This window comes from Macaca mulatta, chromosome 7 (assembly GCF_049350105.2).
Source record: "Macaca mulatta isolate MMU2019108-1 chromosome 7, T2T-MMU8v2.0, whole genome shotgun sequence".
Classification (NCBI taxonomy): domain Eukaryota; kingdom Metazoa; phylum Chordata; class Mammalia; order Primates; family Cercopithecidae; genus Macaca; species Macaca mulatta.
The window spans coordinates 137,830,314-137,848,658 of NC_133412.1; the positions used below are offsets into that span (position 1 = coordinate 137,830,314).

The following is an 18,345-nucleotide window of genomic DNA, read 5'->3' on the forward strand; positions in this document are numbered from 1 at the left end:
ACCTAAGCCTCTATCTTCTGCTCAGGAAATTGCCAAGCATTTTGATGAAGAAGAGGATGGCTTTGAGGTGGTGGAGGATGCCATTGACACCATGACCTGTGTGGCCTGGTACATCAACGACATGAAAAGGAGGCATGAGCATGCAGTCCGGCTCCAGGTGCTTGGGGGCTGGGGGGCTGGGGGAGGGGCGGGGCTGGGGGGCTGGGGGAGGGGCAGGGCTGGGTGGGCCATGCTTCGGCTGGGAAGAAGGACTGTGGCCACCCGGCTGGGATGAGCTGGGTGGTGGCATTGGGGGAGCCTTTGTGGCAGGGTTTGCAGAGCCTCCGAAGGCCCCAGTGGCCTGACTGTAGGGGTTGGGGCCCCTCTGCTGCAGGAGATTCAGTCACTTCTCATCAACTGGAAGGGGCCCGACCTGACCACCTACGGGGAGCTTGTCCTGGAGGGCACGTTCCGCGTGCATCGAGTGCGCAATGAAAGGACCTTTTTCCTCTTTGACAAAACACTGCTTATCACCAAGAAGCGGGGCGATCACTTTGTCTACAAGGGCAACATCCCGGTAACCAGGCCCTGCCCTATCTCCGCCGTCTTCTCTCCTTCCCAAAGGATCTGGGCTCCCCTCCTTGTCTGCTTCTTGGGGCTCAGCACCACCCTTCTGAGATCACCCTCCCTGCTTCCCCACGCTGTCAACCTTGTGCTTTACTGTCCTTTCCCTCTGTCCCTAGTGCTCCTCCCTGATGCTGATCGAAAGCACCAGAGACTCCCTGTGCTTCACTGTCACCCACTACAAGCACAGCAAGCAGCAGTACAGCATCCAGGTGAGGGGTCAGTGGGGCTCAGGGGCTAGGGAACAAGATGCCCAGGGGACATCTGTGTGGAACTCCTGGCTCCTCCACCCACCTAGCTGCCCCAGCATCCCTGTAAGGCAGGGATCATTGCAGGCACTTCTTAGGGTCAAAGTGAGGAGTCAGGTTAACCTCAGAGTTCCCAGCATGGTCCCACTTTTTCTCCCTGGGCGGAGGCACTATCCATGCTGGACAGCTTCAGGCCTGTAATGATAACCCCTGGGTCCCTTTCCCTTGGGTCCTCCCAGGCCAAGACAGTGGAGGAGAAACGGAACTGGACTCACCACATCAAGAGGCTCATCCTAGAGAACCACCATGCCACCATTCCCCAGAAGGTGAGTTCCCCCAGCTCTTGACAGCGGGCAGGGAGAATGTACTCCTCTGAGCCAGCTCTACAAGGTCCACTGGGGACTCACCTTCTGGATTTGGGCTCCACTGGACAGTGGATGTCAGTACAGCAGATGCCCCGGGCCTTGGTGCCGCACTGTGGGGTGTCCTCGTACAGCAACAGGGGAGGCTGGCACATAGTAAGGTAATAACCAGGTGCGTTTCCTTCTGTCAGGCCAAGGAAGCCATCTTGGAAATGGATTCCTATTGTAAGTGTGCTCTTTTCCGCCTGTTTTGTCCCTACTCATGGACATTGCTCAGTCAGGCTGCATCCTGGGGAAGCTTTACCTGATAATTTTATTCCAGGAGCAGGGAGGACGGGGGCCTCCTGTTAAGGGCTGGGGGGCGAACTATATGATTAAGGATGCTCTCCTGCTGAGCAGTGGCACTCTCAGTGCCTGAAGCTCCCAGCTGGAAGATGGAGGGAGCTCTGGAGGCTCCTGGCCCTGGAGCTGGGGGAGTGTAGAGGTCTGGCTGGGTATGGACCAGGTCTAGGGTAGGCCAAGGCCAACCGGAAACCAAAAGCTTGACTCTCTCTCTCCTGGATGCAGATCCCAATCGGTACCGCTACAGCCCAGAGCGGCTGAAGAAGGCTTGGTCCTCCCAGGATGAGGTGTCCACCCATGTGCGCCAGGGGCGCCGGCAGTCTGGTAAGAGAAGGACTGTGGAGGCAGGAGGCCTCTCCCTCACACCCTTTCCCAGGCTGGGGACCGTCTGCGGCAGTGTCCAGGGCTGTGTCTCTCACCTCTGCGGAAACCCTGGGAAAGGCTTGAGCAGGGCTGGACATACACCTGGGGCTCATCCTTTCCCTGTGCTGGTGCTACCCACACCACATGCCTCTGGGCCCTCGTTGCCTACCAGTTCTGGACAGCCCAGCTGTTTCTTACTTTTTTCTTTCTTTCTTTTTTTTTTTTTTGGTGGACTCTTGCTCTGTCGCCCAGGCTGGAGTGCAGTGGCTCGATCTCAGCTCACTGCAACCTCTGCCTCCTGGGTTCAAGCAATTCTCCTGCCTCAGCTTCCCAAGTAGCTGGGACTACAACGGTGTACCACCACACCCAGCTAATTTTTATATTTTTTAGTAGAGATGGGGTTTCACTATATGTTCGCCAGGCTAGTTTCGAACTCCTGGCCTCAGGTGATCCACCCGTCTCGGCCTCCCAAAGTACTGGGATTATAGGTGTGAGCCACTGCGCCTGTCCAGCCTACCTTTTTTAAGGCCCTAGGAATACTTGCTCACTTGGGTCTTGGCACCCCTTCTTAGCCCCCTGCCTCCTTTGCCTCTTGGGAATACCAACACCAAGTCATTCAGGAGTAACACTCGGACATCGCAGATGGCCCCAGCCCAGTCCTGGAACAACCCAAGCAGAAGCAGGACCCGGGGAAAACGAGTTCAGTGGCACCAAACCCAGACAGGAAATATTTACTTTGAGTCTCAGGAAAAAGTTCCATTTTCCTCTCCTGAGTTTTCTTCCATTCCTGGACTTGCTAGGGTGTTCTTGGATTATTGGAATGAATCGTCTCTTTGAAAAGAAGAAAAACCTTGCTTTTATTCTTAACTCTGTGGTGATGAGTGTGTGTATTTTCTACATTGGGTTTTTCGTTGCTATTTAGTGCGAGGCCCAAGGACAGCTCTGGCTTAAGCCAGGTGTCTGCCAAACATATACTCAAGGTGGGAGTTGGGGTGAGAATTGTCTAATACCCCAGGAGAGAAAGATTCTAAAGTGACTGAGAGCAGTGTCCTGGCTTGGGTCCACAAGTGTGTTGGGTTTTCATTGGTGATGACCTGTGGGTCCCCTGAATGTGTGTGTGGATTGACATGTGGGCGTTAGCCTTCTAGAAGGTGGAGCAGTGGCTTATAGAAGGCTTTTGTGGTTTTATGTTGTTGGTATTGCTCTGGGTGGATCTTGAGCCCTAGGCCACCTTGCTATGGTTGCAAAAGTTTTATGGTTTTTATAGTTAAAAGCTCACAATGGGGGTGTTGCTTTCTTCTCTCTAGCCCTCTTTATTTCCTTTCCTTTTCTTCTCCTGTAATTCTCTTCTTGTCCTCCTCAACTTGGTGTACCTTAAAATTTGAAGCTTCTAGCACATTGATGTGTTCAGGAAGTGATAATGTTGGTGGTAGTGATAGTAGCTGCATCCTAATGTTAGCACCAAAACTTTAGCCATGGATGTACAACTCTTTGAATATACTTAAAGCCATTGAATTGTACACTCTAGGTGAATTGTATGTGAATAATATTTCAATAAAGCTGTTACAAGAAAACCCCCAAACTTTAGCTGTCCAAAGCACTCAGGAAATGAGCCATTTTAAAGAGCTGAAGTTTCCACATGGCTGAGATTTTTATCCTGTAAATACTAAGAGTCGCATTTTTTCAAAAAATATTTTTAAAATGTTTTAACTGTTATGAAATTCCCTCCCTCCCTCCCTCCCTTCCTTCTTGCTCTGTTGCCCAGGCTGGAGTGCAGTGGCACCATCTCTACTCACTGCAACCTCTGCCTCCTGGGTTCAAGTGATTCTCCTAAGTAGCTGGGATTACAGGCAAGCGCCACCATGCCCAGCTTATTTTTTTTTTTTTTTTTTTTTTGTATTTTTAGTAGAAACAGGGTTTCATCATGTTGGTTAGGCTGGTCTCAAACTCCTGACCTCAGGTGATCCACCCACCTTGGCCTCCCAGAGTGCTGGGATTACAGATGTGAGCCACCCCACCCGACCAAAATAGACATCTTTCTAAAGCATGCTTTGTACTCTTGAATCTTTTAAAACAGAAGATGGTGCCTGCCGTTGAACCTTTCCTTTTCTGGAGTTAATGCTACAGCGATCACTTAGGGTGTGTGAACTGCCAGATGCTTGAGGGGCCCCAGAGGCTGTGGGTTGCCATAGAGACAGCCTGCGTTTGACGTGTCGTGCCCTTCTTCACGGTTCTTCTGTAACACTGAAGTGTCTGTTTTCATTGGTCTAAGCATGTTTGTCTGTAGTAGCCCTTCTTCCCCTCCTGTCTGTTAGAAAGCGATCGATCAGGCCAGCCATTGTGGCTCACTCCTGTAATCCTAGCACCTTGGGAGGCCAAGGTGGGAGGATCACTTGAGGCCAGGAATTCAAGACCAACCTGGACAACATAGTGAGGCCTTGTCTCTACAAAATTAAAAAATTAGCTAGGCATGGTGGTGTTCACCTATAGTCCTAGCTACTCTGGAAGCTGAGGTGGGAGGATCACTTGAGCCTGGAAGGCAGAGGTTGCAATGAATGGATATCATGTCCCTGTACCCAGCCTGGATGACAGACGAGACCTTGTTGCAAAAAAAAAAAAACGAAAAAAAGAAAAAGAAATCAATCTGTTGAACTTGTGGGAACTGTAGACCACAAAAAGATCAGGAAAGTCACTGGGGAGGGACTTGGGCCACATCCAGACACTTTACTGCCTGGGCTCAGCCATCCACTCTGACTTCCTTGAGGTCTTTTCTGCTTCTGCTTACCACTCAGTGAGCTGAGATGAGCTGACAAGTATATTCTGTGGATAATTAAGGTTTATTGTTTAAATTATATGTCACTTATTAAATATTCTTGATAAGTTTTAAAATGAAAGAATAGAACATTTTCTACTTTTCACTTTAAAAACAATTAGGCATTTACTTACATTGATACAGATAGTGTATGTACATTGTGTGTGTCAACAGAAAAGAGGTTCTTCAATAGGCCTGCCTGCTGAGGAACAGCAAGATACCTTGGTAGACTTTCCTTCTGACTTCAAGTGTGTAGCAAATCGTGGCGATCCCTGGGCCTCCCACTTACCGCCACCTAGGCAAGGATATGGATAGGCGAAGGCCGAGGCTCTGTAGAACTGCACCTTGAGACAAGGTCCTCTTATTCCCGCCCTCCAGTCTCAGGTGTGTCCCCAAAAAGGCTGCTGGGGTACAAGGTGATGACACCATCGGCCTAATGGATGTGTTTTGTATCCTGTCCCCAGAGCCTGGTCACTCTCCGTACAGCCGGGCAACTCTCCCCAGCGGGCAGCGAGGCTTCATGGTGCCAGGCCTTAAGGGCCGTAGAAAGTCGGGTGTGACCTCTGCTTTCCGGCTGGGGTGCTGTGAGGGGCTTGGCAGTGGGTGTAGCTGATGCGCTGATATGCTCATTGCCAGGGAGGCAAGGGGCTTGAGGTGGAGCCAGCGGCCTCCAGAGATGTTGCTAGTTGGTCTGAAGGGGGCAGCATGGAACTCAGTCCCCTCCCTATGGCTTCTGCACGAGGGCCCTGGGCCAGGTGTGCTAATGCATTGCATCATGGGTGGTACTGCTCCGGCAGGGCTGGCAGCCACAGCGGGGGTCCTGGAGATGGATGGGCCCGCCTCCCTGTCCGTAGGTGCAAGGGGCTTGGCGACACTGTGGAAGGCAGCCTCCCTGGGGTCTATGACTGTAGGGGGGCAAGCCAGAGTGGACTTTGAGCTGGTGATGGGCTGGTGGCGCTGTGAGCTTGGGACCCAGCCAGGCACGGCAGTTTCCTGGCCCGTGCTGACTCTGCCCATGCTTTCCTCCTCAGAGCCAACCAAACACCTGCTCAGGCAACTCAACGAGAAAGGTGAGTGTGTGAGGTGGCCAGCTATTCCCAGAGAGGGGGGGAGGAGGAGGGGAAGCAGCCGACAACCTAGGGGTTGACCTGAGGGTGGGGGATTGTCAGAATAGTGTAGAAGGGTCTCTGCCTCCGTTCTCCCCTGGAAGAGGGCCTCGCCCCTGGCTGGCTGAGGAGAGGGGCTGGAGCTCTCCCCTATGCACAGGCCTCATGCCCTTTTCTCTGGAAACAATGAGAACCGAGCAACAGGCACAGACCTGCGCTGCTCTGTGGCCCCTGGGCCCCTGCTCTGTCAGTCATTCTTTTGAAAGCACAGGAGACGAGGTGAGGGTTCTGGGAGCAGGAGCCCCCAGTGAGGCCTTCCCCAGGGGGCTGTCCAGAGGTCTTTCTCCTGCTTACTGATCTCTTCCCCTCCCCTGCCCCTCGCCGGTGTGTTGGGGACCCGGTGGTGATGTCCGCAGCCCGAGCAGCAGGAATGAAGGTAAAGGCCAGTGGGAGGAGGGGACTGGCTGACAGAGGAGGGTGGGACTGCCCAGGTCAGCCCCTGGCCCCTTCAGCCCTCATTGTCTTCATTCATTCAACAAATGCCTGCTGAGCACCCACTGTGTACCAGGCTGTGTGGCATAGGGCCACAGAGATGAAGAAGACATGGGCCTTGCCCTGGGGGCCCTTTTGCACCCCCTTCCTAGAACAGCACCCCGCTGGGGGCCTGCCCAGCATGGACCTGCTCAGATTTCCCTCTCTCTAGGGTAGACAAGTAGGCAGGCCTCTTTGGGTTCTGAATTTTTGACCAGGTCACAGCCTTTCCAACATGAGAACGCCCGCCCCTCCCTGGACCCCAGTGGAGACCTGAGTTGGGCATCTAGGTGTGGCTTTCTGTGTGAAGCCTCCCCACCCACAACTGCCTGCAAGAGGACAGGAGGTTGCCCAAGAGGCTGGTCACGAGGGGGTCTTGTGCTCTGAACAGCATGCAGGCAGTGCTGGCACCCTCCTGGACTTTGGGCAGCCCTCTCGTGCTCGGGGCCTGCAGCCAGAGGCTGAAGGGGCTGCCCAGGAGGAGGAAGAGGAAGAGGAGGAGGTGGTGGAGGAGGAGGAGGAGGAGGAGGAAGAGCAGGCCTTTCAGGTCTCTCTGGAGGACCTGACAGGGCATGAAGGCAACGAGAAAGGGGCTGGGCCGAAGCCCCCAGGCTCAGAGGAGGAGGAGGAGGAGCAGGAGGAGAGCCTGGCGGTGGCGGAGCAGGTAGCTGACTTTGCCAGCTCCCTGCTGGCCGCCCTCCACTGCTGGCACTATCGGGCCAACGCTTTACTTTTCTCCCGGGGCGCTATGGTGAGGTGTCTCTTCGATCTCCCCTCCTCCTTGCATGCTCCCTGGGATGTGCATGCCCACCCAAGGGCCCCCTCTGCTGCCCTCCCCACCCCACCCTGCCCTAGTTTTACTCCTCCCCTCAGCACTTAACACCCTCGCTCGCTGTCACACCCTGGTGAGCCCCTGGCATGCTCTGTTCCAGTACTGGGCACTTATCATTATAACGCCCAACAAGCATGACAAGTGGGGTGGGGCGGTGGGGGCAGGGAGAAGCTAGCACACAGTGGAGCTGGAAAGGTCAAGTCCACTTTGTCTGGACGGAAAGGTGGGCCGAGGGTTTCTGAAGCTGCATGCCTGACAAGGCTTTCTGCAGCCCTAGGCCTGGCATTCAGGTTGGCTCTGGAATGGCTCAGGCCCAAGACTGGCTCTCAGCTCAACCCAGCCCCTTGGGGCGTGGGAGGCGCTGCCTGTGTTGGGATGCAGAAGGGATCAGCTTCCAGTTGTCTTGGAGTTGATGACTGACCTCTACCTCTGCAGGGAAAGGGGCGCAGGGAGTCTGAAGGCTCCAGGAGCAGCAGAAGGCCCAGTGGTCCGTCTCCAACCAGTGCTGAGAAGCGCATGAGCTTCGAGTCCGTTTCTTCCCTGCCAGAGGTGAGCGACCAGCAGGTGGGATGGGGATAGCAGGAAGAACTTGGAGTCCAGATTTCCAAGTCTGCAAATAGGGCTTTCAGGCATAGGCTTTCCCATTGGGCTCATGGGAACAGAGATTCTCCACCTCCCAGGACTCTCAGCCCTGCATGAAGTCTGTTTGGCCTAGAGTATATGGTTTGGTAAGCAGACCACCCCTTTCTATGAATTAGAAAAAGACTCTCCTTTGGGCAGATGCAGTCCCATGTCAAGGGCACACAGCTAGTGGAAATGAACCAGGTATTAGGCTCCCTTAGTTAGGCCACCTTGTATGGGTTATAAGGCCCTGTCCCTGCCGGCATGCCAGACATTGAAATCACACCTGTGGTCACCTGGGCAAAGGGTAGGGAACTGATGTCTGTTGGACACGTCCTCTGTAACTGATGTGTTATTTCTTCCTTCTCTTCCCCACAACAGCTCTAGAAGGAAAAGGGCTCTGAGTGGTTGATGGCGTGCCTAACACTGAGCAGCTCCTGAGGGGCGGGGCTGAGATCAGACCTGGGGCTGGGACTCAGAGGCCCACTCTCCTCCTCCTGCTGCCCTATGCTGTCTGTGGGTTGTGGGAAGCAACGTCCTTTACTTTCCCAAAGTTATAAGGGAACGATCGTGAGCTACGGCCTGGACCCCATGTTGGACCCCACAGCCAGGACTAAGAAGCCTGGATGATACTGGACAGGAATGTAGCATGATGTCTTAGCTTGAGCTGCTATAACAAAATCCCTTACTGCTGCCTGGGTGGCTTAGTTATTGCTCAGTTTTGGAGGCTGGAAATTCTAAGGTCAAGATGCCAGCAGACTGGTGAGGGCTCGCCCTCTGCTTCATAGATGGTGGCTTCTTGCTGTGTCCTCACATGGCAAAGGGGCAAGGAAGCTCTCTTGAGCCTCTTGTGTAAGGGATCTGACCCCATTCATGAGGATGGAGACCTCGTGACCTAATTTTCCAAACGCCCCACCTCTCATTCCCATCACACTGGGTGTTAGCCTCCACCTGGCAATTTTAGGGATATGCAGACATTCAGACCAGAGCAAATGGGGGTGTCCAGTAATAATACAATGAGAACCACGCATTAAAACATTTAAAAGAAGCAGATGAAATTAATTTTAGTAGTGTATTTTATTTAACCCAATGTATGCAGAGTATTATTCTAACATGTAATCAACATAAAAAGTTACTGATATATTTTGTCCCTTTTTTCTATACAGAGTCTTTGCAATCTGATGTGTATTTTACCCCAAGAGCAGGTTTCCACTGGGCCTGACCCCATTTCGCGTGCTCGGAAAGCCACAGTGACTATGGCTCCCATGTTGAACAGTGCAGGTCTAGATCCTGGGTGCTCTGCAGATTCCAGACTAGAACAGAAGGAATTAGGTCCGATCTTAGAATTTAAGTGTTTGCTCTTCTCTCTCTAATGACTGCTCTGGAAAGCTGTATATATCAGCAGTTCTGTGGTTCAAATTACCGTCAAGGTGGTCAAGAGGGAATTCTCACGTTTGCTTTCTTCCTTGCCCATTTCCTGGGCGTAGGCAGTTGTGCTGGGCCCACAGGTGTTGGGAGGAGCCGCATTCCTGGTCCTCACCCTCTTGATAGGATTCCAGCATGTGGCTGTGTTGCTCTCTAGACCCTCGTCCACGTGGGAGGCCCCGTCCCCTGAGGAAAACGAAATGGCCTCTCATGTTGCACGGGTCTGGGTTTGAACCCTAGAACCTCCAAGTGAGGAGCCTCTAGGGCTTTGGTGAGCTGCCTCACCATCAGCCATGCTGGTTCCATGATGCTGTGAGAACCAGCCCCTGGGAACCCGGGGCCATGCCCTACCCACTGTTGTGTATTCCCACCTCGTCCCTGTAGTTCCCAGGCTGGCTGCCATCAAGGTGTCGCCATCTGGCACCATCTGCATTCTTAGTGTTTTCCTTGGTTTTGGGGACATGGGCCCACCACCCCCACTGTAGGATGACTAAAGGACACAGTCATGTTCCTCTAAGGACCCATTGCCCTACTCCTAAGTTGTGCTCATTCTGATTGCCTTGGGTCCTAAACTGTAGGTCCCTGTCATTGGGCCTTGAGCAGGCCATGCTGTTCCCTTGTTCCCCAGGTCCCATGAAGGAGGCTTTTACTCATGTGAGCCTTTTCTGCTATGTTTCAGGTTGAGCCGGACCCTGAGGCTGGGAGTGAGCAAGAGGTATTTGCTGCTGTGGAAGGGCCCAGTGCCGAGGAGATGCCCTCAGACACAGAATCTGCAGAAGTCCTGGAGACACCGCTTGACGCCCACCAGGGGCTTCTGGGGATGGATCCCCCGGGTGACATGGTGGGCTTCGTGGCGGCTGAGAGCACTGAGGACCTTAAGGCCCTGAGCAGTGAGGAGGAAGAAGAAATGGGGGGTGCCGCCCAGGAGCCTGAAAGCCTTCTGCCACCCTCCGTGCTGGACCAGGCCAGTGTCATTGCGGAGCGGTTTGTTAGCAGCTTCTCTCGGCGGAGCAGCGTGGCACAGGAGGACAGCAAGTCCAGTGGCTTTGGGAGCCCACGGCTGGTCAGCCGGAGCAGCAGCGTGCTCAGCCTGGAGGGCAGTGAGAAGGGCCTGGCGCGGCGTGGCAGTGCCACAGACTCCCTCAGCTGTCAGCTCTCCCCAGAAGTGGACATCAGTGTTGGGGGGGCCACAGAGGACAGCCCTTCTGTCAATGGGATGGAGTCCCCAAGCCCAGGCTGCCCAGTGGAGCCCGACTGGTCTTCCTGCAAGAAGAAGGAATCAGCGCTCTCCACCCGAGACCGGCTGTTGCTAGACAAGATTAAGAGCTATTATGAAAATGCAGAACACCACGATGCGGGCTTCAGTGTCCGTCGCCGGGAGAGCCTCTCCTACATCCCCAAAGGACTGGTAAGAAACTCCGTCTCCAGATTCAACAGCCTTCCTCGGCCAGACCCAGAGCCAGTACCTCCAGTGGGGCGCAAGAGACAGGTGGGCTCCCGGCCGACTTCGTGGGCCCTGTTTGAGCTCCCAGGACCAAGCCAGGCAGGCAAAGGGGACCCACCTCCCATCTCAGATGCTGAGTTCCGCCCATCATCAGAAATTGTGAAGATCTGGGAGGGAATGGAGTCTTCTAGGGGGAGCCCTGGGAAGGGGCCCAGCCAGGGCCAGGCCAATGGCTTTGACCTGCATGAGCCACTCTTCATCCTGGAGGAGCATGAGCTGGGAGCCATCACGGAGGAGTCAGCCACTGCCTCTCCGGAAAGTTCCTCTCCCACTGAGGGGCGCAGCCCAGCCCACCTGGCCCGGGAGCTGAAAGAGCTGGTGAAGGAGCTGAGCAGCAGTACCCAGGGGGAGCTGGTGGTCCCACTGCACCCCCGCATCGTGCAGCTCTCCCATGTAATGGACAGCCACGTGAGCGAGCGCGTCAAGAACAAGGTCTACCAGCTGGCCCGCCAGTACAGCCTCCGAATCAAGAGCAACAAGCCAGTGATGGCCAGGCCACCACTGCAGTGGGAAAAGGCGGCCCCTGAGAGGAACGGGAAGAGCCCCACTGTGCCCTGTCTACAGGAAGAGGCTGGAGAGCCATTAGGTGGCAAAGGTATGACAGGAGCGGCATGTGGGCCCTTCCCCAAGCCTAGGGACTGCAGAGCCAATAAGGAGCCACTTGGCTCCTCGGGGAAAGTGACCTCTAAGGAGGCTCTACCAAAGGGAGAAGCTAGACCCTGGGCACCAAGGGCACAGGGTGAGCCCTGGCGGCCAGTCCAGTGCTCTGAGGCCAAACTTGCTCTCCTGGTTAAGCCCTTTTGACGCCCTCTGCTTCAGCCCTTCCCATCCAGCAGAGACTTCTGGAGGAAGCATGGCCCCAGGCCCCTCCTTTAGCAGGATGGGAGCAGAAGCTCTCCCCTCTTCCTTTGACACCTGACCCCTTTCCACTGCCTTCATTCTTCCCATGGCCCTTCATGAAAGGGGCTGTGGATGGTAAATGAGATTTTTCCCATCACACCCAAACCCCAACAACCAGCCTTTTCTGGAAGGTGAGTTGGATCCTGCTCAGAGACCCCCTTGCAGCTCTGCCCTCCCGCCCCGTGCTTCAGGCAGCTTGCTCTCTCCTCACAGGTAAGAGGAAGCCAGTGCTGTCTCTCTTCGACTACGAGCAGCTGATGGCCCAGGAGCACAGCCCTCCCAAGCCCTCCTCGGCTAGGGAGACATCGCCACAGCGTTTCTCCTTCAACCCGTCTGCTGTCAGCCAGAGGACCACCTCGCCTGGGGGCCGGCTCTCTGCCCGGAGCCCCCGCAGCCCCACGGAGACCTTCAGCTGGCCTGACGTCCGAGAGCTCTGCTCCAAGTACGCCTCCCGCGATGAGGCACGCCGAGCAGGGGGTGGCGGGCCCTGTGGCCCACCCGTCAACAGGAGCCACTCGGTGCCGGAGAACATGGTGGAGCCGCCTCTGTCGGCCAGGGTGGGCCGCTGCCGCAGCCTGAGCACCAAGAGGGGCCGGGGAGGCGGAGAGGCTGCCCGATCCCCTGGGCCTCTGCCCCAGAGCAAGCAGGACGGAGGCGAGACCCTGTATGTCACTGCAGACCTCACCCTTGAGGACAACCGGCGGGTGATTGTCATGGAGAAGGGACCCCTTCCCGGCCCCACGGCGGGGCTAGAGGAGAGCAGTGGTCAGGGACCAAGCTCGCCGGGGGCCCTGCTGGGGCAGGGCCAGGACTTCCAGCATTCTGCAGAGTGTCGGCTGAAGGAAGAGGGTCCCAGGGACCCGGCAGACCCGAGCCAGCAGGGTAGAGTGAGAAACCTCAGAGAGAAGTTCCAGGCCTTGAACTCTGTTGGTTGATGCTGACTCCTGGGGGAGGGAGGAGTCATGTTGGAGGTTGGGGAAGAATCTGGGCATCCTTCCCCTCAAGCCTGGGCTCATGGAGCCCCTGCCCAGGGCCCTCCGGCAGGCGGAAAGTCTGTCCCCTCTGCCCTTCGGGAAGGATGCTCCCGTGTGCAGGGGTCTCCTGCCTGTGCCATCCACTGGGGCTCGAGACAACTTCTCACTCACCTGTGAGGCTGGTGTGGCTGCTTCCCTTGTAAATAGTTCTTTTCTGGTAAGAAGCCAAATATCGAAGCTCACCTCTTCCCAGAGAGCAAGCTCTGCTCAGGCCTCCAGCGTTGGCTGGCCATGGCCACAGCCAGACCGAGGAGCCCACCCCCAGCGAGACTCAGGCAGTGGCCTGGAGAGGCTTTACTCTGTAACTGTGGCTTTTCTTAGGGTCCAGGCAGGAATGAAGCCGATAATTTATTGCTTTCCATTCCGTGGTATGATGTGCGCGTGCGTGAGTGTGTGGCCTCTGTTTATTCCCCTCCTGTCAAGAATGAAGTGGATGCAGTTCAGGTACTTTTGAGGGTTGTTGCGCTGACCCTGTGGTTGTCGCTGATATACACACATTTCATTATTTGCCAATGGTGCAATAACCACTGCTGACCAACCCACTATGTGTGAACTCCTTCCTGGGCCTGGCTGGGGTAGGGAAGGTTATTCGTGGGCCAGGGATGTCTTAGGGAGATGGAGACATGGAGGTGGTTCCTTCCACACTCATTGGTCACCTGAGCTCATGAAACATAAGGCACTTGGGTACTGGTGGGGGAGGTGGGGCAGGAGGATGTGAGGTTGGGAGCTTGCTCTCTGCTGCCTAGACTCCCATGGGCTTCTCTGTCAAGCAGCAGCCTGCTGTCCTGTCTAGGGTAGGGAGTCCTGCATGCCAGCCTTTTGCTCTTTTCCCCAAGGGCCAGAGTTGGACTAAAAAAAGGGAGGTGGTGAGGTAGACCGTTTTTCTCATAAGCAGAAGTTCCCAGTATCTGGTGCCTTTTGCACTTCTCTCCAGTTCCCAGGAAACGTCCTAGAAGGCAAGGATTCTTTTTTTTTTTTTTTTTTTTTTTAAAGAGATTGAGTCTCATTCTGTCACCCAGGCTGGAGTGCAATGGCGTGATCTTGGCTCACTGCAACCTCCGCCTCCCAGGTTCAAGCGATTTTTGTGTGTCAGCCTCTCAAGTCGCTGGGACTATAGGCACGAGCCACCACACCCAGCTAATTTTTTGTATTTTTAGTAGAGACGGGGTTTTGCCATGTTGACCAGGCTGGTCTCAAACTTCAGACCTCAGGTGATCCACCCACCTCGGCCTCCCAAAGTGCTGGGATTACAGGGGTGAGCCCCTGTATCTGGCTGAAGGCAAGGATTCTAAACTTGGAGACTAGAAATGTCCTAAAGGTGTCTGCACCATTGGATGAGGAGTACTAGTGCATTTTTCTGGGATGGTTCCTCCCTTTTTATCCATTCTCAGAAGTGTCTTTGATTCAGAAGAGTTAGGAATGCCTCCCTATTTCAGCTGGGTTTTCTGCCCTTTCTCCACAGAGGTCCGGCCTCATTTTGCTCAATTTTTTTTTTCTGACTGGGGCCTGGGAGGTGGACGCTGCAGGGCCTGGATGGTAGAGCTGCCTGACAAGTGTTCAGCGGGGCTGCTGGGCCAGGGCCCTGTGGGCCTTCTGACCCAACCTGAAGATGGGTCTGCTGAGTCTAACAAGGTCAAGGGAAGATCAGAGGGACCTAGATTCTTTTTTTTCCCCCGCTTGAAATGGAGTCTTGCTCTGTCACCCAGGCTGGAGTGCAGTGATGCAATTTTGGCTCACTGCAACCTCCACCTCCCTGACCCTCACATTGTCCAGTGCCCTTGTGGTTACTCAGCATCATATCTTGAGACTGGCCTGGCAGGAGCCAGTGACTGTGGAATGACCACAGAAGATTCAGGGCAGCTGCCAGACCAGGGGCTACCTCTGCCCTTCGCTGTTTCTGCTCAAGAGAGGTTGTCACTAGCCTCTGATCTTCCCTTAAAGAACCCAACTGGGGCTCTTCAGAGGGTGGGGCCCAGGAAGTTGTAGTTAACCCCTTCTCCAGGCAGTCCTTACACAGCCATCTAGGTATGCCTGGGAACCTTGCACCAGGTCGGTGGTTCTCACTGGCTGCCCATTGGAATCATCTGAGGAGCCTTTTGGAAACGGTGCTTACATTCCATCTCCCTAGACCAACAGAAACCGCCCTCTGGAGGTGAATCCCAGGCTTAGAGATTCTGATGATTCTGTGGTCCAGGAGTGCTGAGATCCGTCCTGAGTTCTGTGGGGAGGGGCCTGGACTGATCATTGCTCGGAAATGATTTTGCCCTACAGCAGGCCTTCAAGTTGATCAAATGCATGAATGAGCAAGCTTTTCTCAGAGTTTGTGGTGAAGCCCAGGACCTGGGTGCTTGCAGTCGTCCCCATAAGGCTCCCAGGGACAAGCTGGAGAGTCTGGCTGTCCCTCTGTCTCCATGGTGCCAGCCCTCTTAGACCCAGTTCAAAGGGAGAGGAGGCTAGTCAAATAAGAAACTGAGAGAAATATGGAGCATTATTGATTTATTAGAAAAACTAGTAAATGGGATTCCTCTGGTTGGTGGAAGCACGGTTGAGCAGGTGGAGGACAGGACCCAGCTGGCCCCAGGGCCAGCCCCAGATTGCATGGTCTGTGCCCAAGAGGGTTGCATTCCTCTGCAGCCGCCGCCTCCTCGTTTCCTCCCTGAGCTTGTTTGTCCAAGCCACCAAGCCATGTGGTCCCACTGGTTTCGTCCTCCTCTGGATTCCTGCCCCCCTCCCATGAAGGAAGGAAGAGGATTCAGGGTCGGCCTTGGGGACCCTGGTTGCCTCCGATAGGCAGGAAGGAGGAGGGATGTGGAGGAGAGGCTGAGCCTTCCACGGGCCTCCTGTTAGGGGTGCTAGTGGAGGCCAGGTTGGGGAGGAAAGCCCAAGGACCCTCCACACCTCCCATAGCCAGTCCGTTGAGGCCGGGACAAAGGGGAAGCAGAGGGAAGGAGGACCGCCTGCCCGTGCCCGGAAGGAGCTTCCTCTAAACTGCCCTGGGGAGGAAGCCTGGTATGCTGGTGTGGACTGGAGCTGTGTCAACCTAGTTTAGGAATACTGTCAAAGAAAAGACTGTAAAGTAGAATAAGGAGAGAAAAAAAAAGACCTTGCCAGGGTACTGGGAGAGCTTAGCCCTGTGTGGCACAGGGCCTCCCAAAGCTGGATGCCTGCGGTTTCAGTCCAGTTGGTCGAATGTCTTGGGGCCTGGGTGACAGGAGGGATGTGTGGGGAGCTGGCAACAGAATGGTCACATGCAGCTGGCTGCCCTGGACCAGCCCGGGGGACCTGGGGTGGTGAGATGCTAGCTCTTCCACTGGAGTCCTTCTTTTCTTGGGTCTGTGGAGTTGCTTGCTGGAAATGACTCACTTCAGGTGCTGATTTGGCACACGTGGAAGGGGGAGGGTGGGCCCTTGTCCCTTGGCTCCCTAAAGACTGGCCCAGGGAAACAGTTGAGGGAGATGCTTGCCACCATCTGCCCTTCAGCAAGGAACCTGCTTTCTGCCCCAGAGGACATGCCCGCAAGTGCACCAAAGGCCTACTTTATTGCTAGGTGAGTGCAGTCATCTCACTGCCTTGGTTTCCCCAGATACAGAAAGAGGCTGGTGAGTGGTACACACTAGGTTCCCTGTATAGGATCATATGCACTGAAGCCAAATGAAGACCTTGCCCACCAGGGCGGGAACCTGGGGATATCAGGCTCCATTGGATGACGTCTTCCTTCCTGTAGCTCCTGCCTGCTGCAGTTGGTGTCTCCCTGACAGTGTCAGGGCCACAGGGTGGAACTTTCTGCTGGCACTGGTCAGCACTCAGGGTTCCTCAGGGGGCCTCATTCTGGATGCCTGCCCCTGTGGCTTCTACCTGAACCTCACCTCCTTCATCTCCATGGAACTAAGGTCCTTCACACAGGGAAAGTGATAGAAACTGCCTGCAGGCCCTGGGGACTTCTGTGGTTTCCCTGGGGGAGAATGCCTGCTGCCACCCGCACCCCACCTGCTTGACTCCTCTCTTGGACCTAACCCTAGTTAGATACTGGGCCAGAACTGTGTTGCTTTCAGAGTAGAGTGGTGGGAAAATCCTTGTGGAGTGACTTTTCTCTCCCTCCAGAAGTATAACCTGGGCAGCAAGGGGAAGGTCATTCCTGAAGACGTAGGTTGCAGAACTTCTGGCGCTCAGGGCTGGAAGGTGGTAGATATTTGACCTCTGTACTCATGTGACACTCCCCCCCACCCCCCACCCAAGACCTGGGGCCAAGACCTTCTGGAGAAGCTGATCAAGGGGTACCACACCTTCATGGCTCTGGCCCCGACATCTGTCCCAACTGTGCAGGGGTAGCTGTCACGGGTGGTGATGTCAAGGCATGGCTGCATCTGCCACCCCGAGACGATAGGTGATCAACTTTGCTGTCTGCCCAGCCGTACCTTCCGAAGTCCCAGCTGCAGACAGGATGCAATTGGACATTTGGCTTTGGGATGCTTCACTGCAGGGGTATCCATCTTGTATCTGGGGGCCCACACTGTCCCCTAGGGGGCCTACATCTGTCGGATATTGCTGGTTTGGCTGCCACTGGGAGTAGGGGGAGGGTCCTAGCATTGAGAGGGACAGCCTTAGGCAGTGTTGTGACCTACTCCTTCAGATCACAGCCCTGTGCCCTAGCCACAGTTTTCAATGAGGAATGGTCTGACCTTGCTGCCCCTCCTGGGACTGCCTGTGGTGGCACAAGGGTGCTGGAGGCACTCAGCCAGGCCCTGCCAACCGTGGAGGGTGCCCTTTGATCTGGGGGGAGAAGCAGAGAGGAGGGATGTGGTGGCCCCTGAGGTGAGAGTTCCAGTTCTGCGGAAGCCCAGCGGGGAGGAGGTTGGCAGCACCCAAGGCCCTGCACCCAGTCTGGTCCCCTCAGCCCCCCACAGCCCCTGACCCAGAGCTAGGGCTTTGTGGGCCACCTGAAGTCTCCTTCCTCATGCCCCTAGGTGGCTGGCTATGCATTTCCAGTGCCCTCTTCCTTTCCCCTTTCCCTGGCTGCCACCAGGTGGGAGGTGACCCCAAGCAAGACTTGCTTTAGGAACGGGCAGCGTTTGAGGAACCCCATCAGCCTTCTCCAGATCTTTTTTTTTTTTTCTTTTTTCTTTTGTTTGGTTGGGGGTAAGGGGCCTGCGCACCCTCGGCTCAGGAGGAGGGTGGGAGAGGAAGGCGTGTGCCTCAGAGAACCGTTTCCTGCCCCCAGGCCTGGAGGCCCCGAGGGCGCCAGAGGAGCTGGGAGCCCCTGTCCCCGGAGCAGAGCCGGCGCGGGCGAGGGCATGGAGGGGGCGTCGGCCCAGGACGCGCGGGCGAAGGCAGCTTTTGCAGTGCAGCGTGGGGCCCGGAGGCCCGGCCCGCGACTCGATTCGACAGGCGGGCGGCGGCGAGAGGAGGCCAAGGCCCGGGGCGCCAGGTCTCTGCGACTCTGCCGCGCCCGCCAGCCCCACCCGCGGGGGCCTCCGGCCGCTACTTCTTTTTGGGGAAGAAGCTGAATCTCTTCTCCTTGTCCTTCTTGCCAAGGCTGGGGTCGGGGCCGGAGAGGGAGGGCAGGGGCAGGCTCTGCGCCTTGACGCGGATGCTCTGGGACTCGTTGATGGCGGTGCTCACGCCCTGCAGCCAGGACAGCATCTCCTCCTGCGGGGCAGAGGGT

The 18,345-nt window shown here is 55.6% G+C and overlaps 2 protein-coding genes across 44 annotated transcripts in view; one reads left to right on the forward strand and one right to left on the reverse strand.

Moving 5' to 3' along the window:
• Positions 1 to 13,225, forward strand: part of PLEKHG3 (pleckstrin homology and RhoGEF domain containing G3) — a 72,939-nt gene extending 59,714 nt beyond the window's left edge. For 14 of the 41 annotated variants that reach the window (XM_077941163.1, XM_077941170.1, XM_077941171.1 and 11 more), the window contains 11 exons: positions 26 to 157; positions 374 to 556; positions 723 to 815; positions 1,091 to 1,177; positions 1,405 to 1,438; positions 1,781 to 1,879; positions 5,762 to 5,800; positions 6,253 to 6,272; positions 7,635 to 7,748; positions 9,925 to 11,344; positions 11,863 to 13,225. In XM_077941163.1, coding sequence (XP_077797289.1) covers positions 26 to 157; positions 374 to 556; positions 723 to 815; positions 1,091 to 1,177; positions 1,405 to 1,438; positions 1,781 to 1,879; positions 5,762 to 5,800; positions 6,253 to 6,272; positions 7,635 to 7,748; positions 9,925 to 11,344; positions 11,863 to 12,584 — 2,943 coding nt within the window. In that variant the 3' untranslated portion in view covers positions 12,585 to 13,225. Of the gene's footprint in view, positions 1 to 25; positions 158 to 373; positions 557 to 722; positions 816 to 1,090; positions 1,178 to 1,404; positions 1,439 to 1,780; positions 1,880 to 5,194; positions 5,285 to 5,761; positions 5,801 to 6,252; positions 6,273 to 6,758; positions 7,119 to 7,634; positions 7,749 to 9,924; positions 11,363 to 11,800 lie in introns of all 41 variants that reach the window. The other 27 variants (XM_077941138.1, XM_077941144.1, XM_077941143.1 and 24 more) reach the window with 6 other exon arrangements.
• A 1,939-nt stretch (positions 13,226 to 15,164) lies between these two features.
• The window catches only part of SPTB (spectrin beta, erythrocytic), a 137,615-nt gene continuing 134,434 nt past the window's right edge, over positions 15,165 to 18,345 (reverse strand). For all 3 annotated transcript variants that reach the window (XM_015143891.3, XM_077941135.1, XM_077941136.1), the window contains one exon: positions 15,165 to 18,329. In XM_015143891.3, the coding sequence (XP_014999377.3) occupies positions 18,162 to 18,329 (168 nt within the window). In that variant the 3' untranslated portion in view covers positions 15,165 to 18,161. The remainder of the gene's footprint in view (positions 18,330 to 18,345) is intronic.